Raw genomic sequence first — 10,346 nt, forward strand, 5'->3', positions numbered from 1 at the left:
CTTTTCAGATTATTGTTCTGGTGTCCCCAAGAATTTCTCCCACAGGACTGCTTTTAACTGGGATACCCTCTTGTGCCTGGCTTTAGACATGAATAATTGACACACCTAGCGTGCCATGGTATTGTGTCCCTCTCCTAAGAAAAATAAGTAGTCAGACTGCTCATTATTCTGATCCATCCTTGTACCACACTGCTGGCATTTCTTAAACAATGCCATTTCTCCCCCCCACCTGCCACAGAATACCTGAAAATTGCAGGCAGCAAAAAGAGAAATAAAGGAAGAGTGCTCTCCCCACCTGTCACATGATTGTTTGGGTGGGGAAAGCTCCAACTCTGGCTCATGATGGAAGGGAAGGGGAGTACTTCTAAATGCTGACACTTCTAGATGCTTTGGAAATCTCATCTCCATAGCTGGCCTGAGTCTGCACAGCCCCATTGTGATTGAACAAAGGACGTGAAGATGCCTTCTACATTTAAGCCTGCCTTAGAATAAGAGCTGCTAGAGCATGTACAGAATGAGAGACAAAGGAACTGTGTGTTTGGGATTCCTAGCTTACCCTTTTGCTGTGCTGAAAGGATGCATATGGATTTTTTTTTTGTAACAAATTTTCAGAATTTTTAATGCTGATGGTAGTTCACTGTACCCCTTAGACCTCCACCATTTGAACATGCTATTTAAAATAGGCACAAGGTGTAGTGTATCGAGATAACGATACAACGCAATAACGCAATGACATAAAACCAGCCAGCGCGACCCTGCGTGGAGCGACCGGGCTGTCCCCGAGCGGCTCAGCGCAGGGCACGAACAGCCAGCCAATCACCAGCTGTGGCGGGAAGTTCAACAGGCCAGGATTGGACTGGCCTGTCTGGAAGGGGGTTCCCGGAGTTGTACATAAGCGGGACCCGGCCCGCGTGTTCCCTCTCTTGTAATGTGCCTCCATTAAAGCATGTTGCCCTACCAACATCTCCTGTCTCAGTACGTTACAGTGGCGACGAAGGTGGGATTCTAGCCACGTCGGCTACATCGGAGACAGGGCAACCCACGGGCCACGACCGCCGCCATCGCCACCATGGCAACCCAGAGCGGTACCACCGGTCACATCGAGCCGTTCAACCCCGCGAATCCTGAGGGCTGGGAGTCCTACGCAGAACGGGTTGAATGCTACTTGAGGGCCAATCGAATCACGGAGGACAGCATGAAGAGGGAGGTTCTCCTGAGCGTCTGCGGGGCGGCCACGTTCGAGATCACCAAGGGTCTCTCGGCCCCCGCAAAACTCACCGAGAAGTCCTTCGAGGAGATCATCAGGCTCCTCACTGGCCACTTCCTGCCCCAACCATCTCGGGTGGCCCGCCAGTTCCTTTTCCACCGGCGGGACCAAGCAGCAGGAGAATCAGCCGCCGACTATCTGGCGGCCCTACGCCAGATTGCGGGAAACTGCAACTTTCCTCGGCTGGAAGAGACCCTGGCCGATCGGTTCACGTGGGGCCTCCGCGACGAGAGGCTCCAACAGAGGCTCTTCGCGAAGGAAGAGCTCACCCTGCAGAGCGCCTTCAGCGAAGCCGTGGCGTTCGAGAGAACCGCGAGGACCTTCCCCAAGGCGAGGGCCGACGCGGTCCACCACGAGGAGCTGGACCCCGACCGTCTGGACGAGGGAGAAGCGTTCCAGCTGCGCCGCCCAGCAGGGGCAACCAACCGCGCGCCGCAACAACCCCAAGCAGCTGAATGATCCCCAGCGACGGAGAGACCACCGGCCACCACGTGCGCCAGCTGCGGCGACCCCCCACGACAGAAGGGACTGCCCGTACCGGACCTGGGACTGCCGGAGCTGCGGAAAAACCGGCCACATTGTAAGGGCTTGCCGAGCCAAGCCCAACCGCCGGAGGCCAACCACTCACCACAAGTTGGCGGAGTTCCACTCCACGGCTTCCACAACCCTACAGGTACTGAACTTGCCCCTCGCTACCCCCGACAAGATCAAAATGGCGGTCCTCATCGAAGGAAACCCCTGCCAAATGGAGGTGGACTCAGGTTCCTCCATTTCCATTATAGCAGAGGAGACCCTGAGGAAACTGTGCCCCCGCCAGCGGCTTCAACTAAGGCCGGCGGACTTCATACTGCGGGACTTTCAGAAGAACCCGGTGCGAATCGTGGGGTGGGCCCGGGTGCAAGTCGAGCGGGGGTCCTTCTACGGCCCGCTGAACATCCTGGTGGTAAAGCGCCAGCTTACCACCCTGCTAGGACTGGCGTGGTTCAAACCCTTGGGGATCCGCTTGGAGGGGGTGGGGCAAACCCTAACACCCAGGGGGTTTGGGGAGGTATGCCCAGAGTTCCCCGACGTGTTTGACGGTTCCCTGGGGAGTTACAAAGGGCCGGCCATCTCCCTGCCACTCGACCCGACGGTCAGGCCGATCCGGCTCAAGGCTAGGCGGATCCCGTTCGCCTTGAAACCAAAAATAGAGGCCGAACTAGACCGCCTCACTGCCCAAGGGGAACCGGTGGACTACGCCACCTGGGAGACTCCCATTGTAACTCCGATCAAGCCAAACGGGGAGGTGCGGATCTGTGCCGACTATAAGTGCACAATAAATAAGGCACTGCAGGATAACCCCTGCCCCGTGCCAGTGGTGAGCCACGTCCTGGCAGCCCTAGCGGGGTCTAAGATCTTCGGGAAGCTGGATCTGGCACAAGCCTACCAACAGCTCCCAGTAGATGCTAAAACGGCGGAGGCCCAAACTATTGTGACACACAGGGGGGCCTTCCGAGTGCGGAGGCTACAGTTTGGGGTCAGCGTCGCTCCGGGGATCTTCCAAAGTATAATGGACGCTCTCCTCAAAGGGATCCCCGGAGTCCAACCGTTCTTCGATGACGTTTTAATCGCCGCCCCGGACCCCGAAGAATTCGGCAACCGCCTAAGAGAAGTGCTCCGCCGGTTCCAGGCAGCGGGGCTCAAGGTCAAGAGGGAGAAATGCTTGCTGGGGGTACCATGGGTGGAGTTCCTGGGTTTCGCCGTAGACGCAGCGGGAATCCACCCAACGGAGGAAAAGACCCGAGCCATCGTGCAAGCCCCGGCCCCCACCTGCAAAGCAGAGCTACAAAGCTTCTTGGGGGTGCTCAATTTTTACCATTCGTTCCTCCCCCACAAGGCAGCCCTAGCAGAACCCCTACACCGGCTGCTGGACAAAAAAGCCCCTTGGGTTTGGGGCAAACAACAAGCCGCCGCGTTTCAGGCGGTCAAGGACGTCCTGGTGTCCAATGCGGTGCTCCACCATTTTGACGAGGGCCTCCCCGTCATCCTGGCTTGCGATGTGTCGCCTTATGGGGTGGGCGCAGTCCTGGGGCACCAACTCCTAGACGGGAGGAAGGTACCGGTAGCGTACTACTCCCGTACACTCACACCGGCCGAGCGCACTTATGCGCAGATAGATAAGGAGGCTCTGGCAATCGTGGCGGGGGTCCGCAAGTTCCATGATTATCTGTATGGGTGGAGGTTCACAATAGCTACTGACCACAAGCCGCTCTTAGGTCTGTTGGCCCCAGACTGCCAAACCCCCAAAATACTTTCACAGCGTGTGTTGAGGTGGAACCAATTCCTCAACTCGTACATGTACACACTGGTCCACCGGGCCGGCAAGGCTATGGGCCACGCGGACGCGCTCAGCCGTTTGCCTCTACCCGTCACAGAACCTGACCCAGCCCCCGCACACCAGGTCATGTTGGTCGAATCCCTCCCGGAACAGCCCCTCCACGCCGCGGAGGTCGCAAAGGCTACAGGGAGGAACAAAACACTGGCAAGGGTTCTCGACTGGGTGGTGAGGGGGTGGCCGGAAGGGAACATGGGGGAAGAGTTTAAGCCCTACAAAATTAGGAGAGAGGAGCTAGCAGCCCACAAAGGGTGCATCTTATGGGGAAGCAGGGTGGTGGTCCCCCCCCCCTGCTGCAGAAGCGAGTTCTGGAGTCACTTCACGAGAGCCACCCCGGCATAGTCTGGATGAAGGCTCTAGCCAGGAGCTACGTCTGGTGGCCGGGGATGGATGAGGAGATCGAGAACTGGGTGCGGAGGTGCAGCGTATGTCAGGAGTCACGCCCCGAGCCACCAAGCGCCCCGGTCACACGGTGGGAAACCACTAGGAAGCCTTGGTCCAGGCTCCACTTAGACTTCGCGGGGCCCTTCCAGGGACAGATCTTTCTGATCATGGTGGACGCCTACACCAAATGGCTGGAGGTCATTCCAGTAGCATCCACTTCATCAGCAGCCGCAATACGGGCACTGCGCCGGGCCCTTAGCACCCACGGTATTCCGGACACTATTGTCACAGACAACGGGGCGGCTTTCACCTCTGGGGAATTTCAGGCATTCCTGCAGAGGTACCTGATTAGGCACATAAGGTCTGCCCCGTTCCACCCGGCCACCAACGGACAGGCAGAGCGAATGGTCCGAACGACCAAGGAAGCCCTGGGCCGGATAGTGCAGGGCGACTGGGACCGCAGACTAGCTGCCTTCCTGTTTGACAACAGGGTAACCCCCAACCCGGTCACGGGAGTAAGCCCGGCAGAGCTACTCATGGGGCGCAAACTCATCACGAGGCTCGACAGGCTACACCCCGACCGAGCCTCGGACATCCAAGGGTCCCCGGAGGTCCAGGAGGCAGCCCAAGGGTTCTTCGCGGGGGACCCCGTGTTCGCACGAAACTACGCCCAGGGACCCATGTGGGTGGCGGGTCGGGTGCGGCAGGTAATCGGGACCCGCCATTACGAGGTATCCACAGAGGGGGACCAGACCCTTCGGCAGCACACCGACCAGCTGCGCCGCCGCACCCTACCGGAAGTGCCAACCGATGTGGAGGAGGCAGTGCCCGGAGGAGAGCCGGCTAGGGGTCTGCCAGAGGCCACAGCGCCAGCACCGACCCTGCCCACCAGCAAACTCCCCAGACCAGCAGAGGCCGAGCGACCCACAGAGATCGACCAGCAACCCACAGCAGCCTCGGCCCCCGGAGAGACTCCTGCTGCCGAAGCAGCGCCGACACCACAAGCAGCTCCTAGACGATCCACCCGAGAGCGGCGACCTCCCGCCTACCTAAGAGACTATGTACAGCAACTAGGGGGGGAGGGGTGTAGTGTATCGAGATAACGATACAACGCAATGACATAAAACCAGCCAGCGCGACCCTGTGCGGAGCGACCGGGCTGTCCCCGGGCGGCTCAGCGCAGGGCACGAACACCCAGCCAATCACCAGCTGTGGCGGGAAGTTCAACAGGCCAGGATTGCTGGCCTGTCTGGAAGGAGGTTCCCGGAGTTGTACATAAGCAGGACCCGGCCCGCGTGTTCCCTCTCTTGTAACGTGCCTCCATTAAAGCATGTTGCCCTACCAACGTCTCCTGTCTCAGTACGTTACAAGGAGAAGGTGTCTTTTAAATAGCGAAAATTACATATGCAATTAAATGTCAGAAATGCCCTTCTCCTCTCTACATCAGACAAACAAGTCAGTTCCTACACAAAATAATAAATGGACATAAATCCTAAATTAAAAACCATAATACTCAGTGGAAGAACGTTTTAATTGACCAGGTCATTCCATTGCCAACCTAAGTGCAGCAGTCCTCGAAGAAATGTAAAAGGGGAATTACAACCTGAGACTGCTGAACTCAAGTTCATTCACAATTGATTCCCCACCCTCCCAAGCCGAACAGGGACACAGGAATTTTATCTCACTACAGATGCTAATCTGCCTCCAAGCTTTTACCTTCTTCTGTAATCAAACTCATTACAATATGCATTATACTTTTACATGCTTTACGAGCACTGTTTGCAATACCCCTGCCACCTTCTGACTAGGACAAACGGACTCAGATCTCCACTTCTGTTCTGTGCAATGCTATATCTAGTAATAATAAGACCAGAATGCTGGAAATTATATTTCAGTGCATGAGGTGGACCTGGCATGCATGACCAAGATCTGGATATGGGAGAGTGAAATGGTTGCATCCAATAGCTCTCGCCCAGTACAATTGTTAGGGTAACTAGGTCTTTAACGTCTCTCACATAGAGAACCCAAAACACTAGGAATTTAGCTATTAGCTGTGATGCTTTTACGAGCTTTTTTGCAGAGAAAGTCTTGTCACTCTGCTACAACCTCCCAGCCAATACGGATACAGTAAGCTAACTTGATGCCCCTTGGCCATCTTTGGATTCAGTGTTTGATAGCTTCAGGTGAATCTCCCAGGATGATGTTGTCAGGTTCCTGGGTGCTGCTAGGACAACCATGTGCCCCTCGGACTCATGGCTAGTGAAAGCCAGCGGTGAGGGAAAATGGGGTCCCCTGGTAGGCGTTATCAATCTGTCCCTGGATCTGGGAGTCTGCCCAAAGGGACTGAAAGAGGCTGTGAGAGTACCACTCCTTAAAAAGCCAACTGTGAAAATCCTTTAGATCCATCCAATTACTGTCTAGTCTGGAATCTTTCATTTATGGCTAAGGTAATTGGGAGACTTACGCAGAACAGCTCCAAAGTTTCCTGTAAGACACATTGGCCCTGACCCCATTCCAGTCCAGCTTCCACCCCGGTCATGGGATGGAGACAGCTTTGGTCACACTCATGGATGAGCTCTGTAGAAAGCTGAATCGAGGTGGGTCAGCTCTGCTGTTACTGCTAGGTCTTACAGCAGAGTTCAACATGGTCAATCATGATCTTCTGACTCACCACCTTGCCACCACAGGAGTTTGTGGGGTAGTCTCCAAGGTCAAGGGCAAAGAGTGATGCTGTGTGAGAGGATGTCACCTAGATACCCCTTGATACGTGGGATTCCTCAGGAGGCAATCCTCTCTCCAATTTTATTCAACAACTATATGCACCCCTTTGCCCAACTGGTGTGGAGATTCAGGCTGGGATGTCACCAGTACGCTTATAACATCCAGCTTTACCCCAGTAAATCTGGCTGCGGGGATGGAGGCTGTGGTGGAATGGTTAAACAGAGTCGGCTGAGAATGAATCCTTCTAAGACTAAGATTCTGCGGCTGGGGCAGGGAAATTCTGGTTTGGAGTGTCAGCTCCCAGCTCTTGACAGTGTGCCCTTGAGAACAGCATCAACATTTAAAAGTCTGGGTGTGGTTCTGGATGCCTCCCTAACTATGGAGGCCCAGGTGCCTGATGTTGCCAGACTGGCATTCTTCTAACTGCACCAGGTCAAGGCCCTGGCCCCCTACCTATCTCGCCCCAATGTAGCCACGGTAATCTGCAGATTGAATTACTATAACTTACTCTAAATTGGCCTACCTTGAGGCTGACGTGGGAATTTCAACTGGTACAGCAAGTGGCTGTGCAGGTCCTTACTGGGGCTCCACATATAGCACACATCCATGCTGTGCTGCATTGGCTTCCAGTGGAGTACCGGATCAGGTTCAAGGTCTTGGTGTTGACCTTCAAGGCCCTTTATGGTCTGGGACCAACATATCTTCAGGACTGCTTCTCCTGGTATACCCCCAGGAGCATTCTGTACTCAGTAATCAAAATCTGTTGGTGGTCCCCAGCCCAAGCAGTATCTGGCAGTCCTCAACCAGGGCATTCTCCACTCTGGCTGCAACCTGATGGAACTCCCTGCCGAACATCCATGCCCTGTAGGACTTGATGCAGTTCCACTGAGCCTATAAGGCAGAGATGTTCTGCCAAGTGTTTGGCTGAAGACAGCAATGGTTCCATCTTCTTGGCACTCCCACCCCCTGCCTCCCTGTGAGGCAGTGGCACCATTAAAAAAATTTAGCGCCATCTTTAGGCTACTTGCTGTGTTTAATGGTTTTAATTGGCTTTTCATGATGTATTATACAGTACTATGTCATACACTGCATTGAGCCCTGTCCTTTGGGGGAGGGCAATTAAAAATCAAATTTAATAAATCAATAGATTCCACTGGGTCTGACAAAGGAGCCTTGATTCTCAAAAGCTTACATCCTGAAACTCTTGTGCGAAATGGCGTTTTCTGATGGAAAGTGGGAAATGAACAAGCCACACGTCTTTCACAAAACTCAATATCTGAGCCTTAGAGCAGAAACTGAAAAATAATTTCTAGAAGTAAAGAATCAGAGAAAAGAAAGTAAACAGGAACCAGTACTTAAAAAATGGAAAGGGAATTAAGATTATGGTGACTCTGAAGGAAAGAATATGCAATGCAATTTCATTGTGTCCTAATTTTTCCCAAACTAGCATTTATTTCTTCAAAATAGCATGTTGAAATACCGAAGCAAATACAGATGTGTCAAAAGACACAAACTAACATAGGCAGCAAGTTTCTCTTAAAATGCTTAAAAGCGTAAAAATGCAGATTATGTAACTCATGCAGCACAAGTGGAAAACAAGACCTGAAGTAATGTTTTTAATTTTGGCTCTTTTTTCCCCCTCTTATTTCCTCTACACCTATTTTTAAGGTTAACATTCATATTCCTTTGATAACACTCACATGTGAGTCATCAAACCAGTCCTTCACCTAATTAAATTGGTAAAACCTGTCCTCATCGGCATCTGAAAGGAGATAAATAAATAGAAATATGCCTGAAGAAAAGTGCATCAAGGAAGCAAGATAGAATAGATTACGCCAGTAGTTCTCAACCTGCAGGCCAGGACCCAACAGTCACCTGTAACACTGACAAATAAGTTGCAAGGCCAGGAGGGAGGAGGTAGAACAAGATGAGCTGAAGGAGGAGGTTATGGGCTTGCCTCTGCATAATGTGCAAAATGAGCATAAAATGCAATTTACTGCACAATGAAGATCTAAATGCATAAACCCAAAAATAAAAAAAAAATTGTTCAGCATTAACTGACATAAGATTTTTGCACTGCAAAGGGAAGAAATTATTCTACAAGAGAATCCTGAAAAGCTGAGTAAACTTTAAAAAGGGTCCCACTTCAAAAGTTTTAGAATCACTGGATAAAACTACTATATTCCAGGCGACACGGGGTTGTTTTTGAAGAAATTCAATTCATTCAAAATAAATGAAGCTGCCCACTTGCAACAGTTAATTAGGAGCAAGAAGGAACATCCCATGGTTATCGCACACATGAGTTATCTGTGTGTTTCTGAGTACAATTCAAGGACCTGTTTTTAATCCCTAAAGCCCTAAACAGTTTGGGCATAAGGTACTACTCCCCATATAAACCTAGCTACTCTTAAGATCTCCCATGGGGTCCTAATTAAGATTTCCTCTCCGAAGGGTACATTTATCAGGAGTAGGATCTCTTCAGCAGCTGCCCACACATTACTGAACTCGCTCAAGGAAAACTCAATTTTTGTAACTGTTTGTGCCTTTTACTATTATTTCATGGTGCTTTCATTAAAATGCCATTGTACTGCTTGTGTGGCAAGCTACTTTGAAAGCTTTTAAACCATATTCCAGTAAGGGACAGGACATGGCTCAGCAGCAAAGGATATTGCTTTGCATGCAAAAGATCCCAGGTTCAATTCCCAGTATTTTCAATTTAAAAGATCAGGTAGCAGGTGATATGAAGGACCTTGGAACCCAGAAGAGGCCCTGACCATCAGAATGGACGGTACTGACCATGACCGATTTACAGTCTCACTCAGCATAAGGCAACGTCATGTACTCCTGAGTATATTAGTTCGACTATAGAAACTTTATAAAAAATATATTGGTATTTTCCCTTTTACTCTGAGACAGGAAAATAAGAATGAAAGATTATGTTCTGAGGAAAGGAACAAGCAAATATTTAGAACAGAATGAGAAGCGGCAAATTCAAATGAGTACACTGTTCCCACTTTAATCAAACTTATGGATGTATCTATTCAGTCCACATCCTTGCCTGCCCTCAGAGCCTCCAATGATGATACATATCTGCAACTAGATCCCAGAAGGAGCAAAAGCCATCAATGACATACATTCATCTCCCTCTTCCACTTCATACAGTCTTCAAAAAGTTCAGGCAGTGTATTCTGCAGACGGTCCATTTTAGGGCTGGAGGGAGGGCAAGGCACACAGCCCCACAGCCCTCCAGATCCACTGCACATACAAATCTAAGGGAATAATGGCCTATGAAAAAGGGCAATACCAGAATTAATCATCAGATGGTTCATGTACAAAACCTGATTTGACTACCCTGCAGCCTTGAAGAAACAGACATGTAATGCTAGAAGGCAATGCCCTCCATAAAAAAATAAATAAATTTTTTTCTGGGGATTTTTCCAGTTAAACCTTGGTATGACACTAGTAGTCAATTAAGACTTGTAACACTGATTTGTATGAGAACACAATTTAAATTACACACAGCATTTGCCCCCCATTAAAAGCCCAGCATGCAAACAATAACACAACCATGGTCCTTCCTATTACTTTCTTTGTGTTGAA

At 51.0% G+C, this 10,346-nt stretch overlaps 1 protein-coding gene across 1 annotated transcript; it reads left to right on the forward strand.

The window, feature by feature from the left end:
- Nucleotides 1-3,893: 3,893 nt before the first annotated feature.
- Nucleotides 3,894-6,753, forward strand: LOC132576699 (uncharacterized protein K02A2.6-like; the record flags this gene model as incomplete). Its single annotated transcript, XM_060246074.1, is given in 3 exon segments — nucleotides 3,894-3,926; nucleotides 3,929-5,029; nucleotides 6,544-6,753. Coding segments are annotated over 3 exon segments (1,344 nt in total), but the record flags the coding sequence as incomplete, so codon positions are not given.
- Between the last annotated feature and the right edge of the window lie 3,593 nt (nucleotides 6,754-10,346).

Source organism: Heteronotia binoei, chromosome 8 (assembly GCF_032191835.1).
Source record: "Heteronotia binoei isolate CCM8104 ecotype False Entrance Well chromosome 8, APGP_CSIRO_Hbin_v1, whole genome shotgun sequence".
Taxonomy (NCBI): Eukaryota; Metazoa; Chordata; class Lepidosauria; order Squamata; family Gekkonidae; genus Heteronotia; species Heteronotia binoei.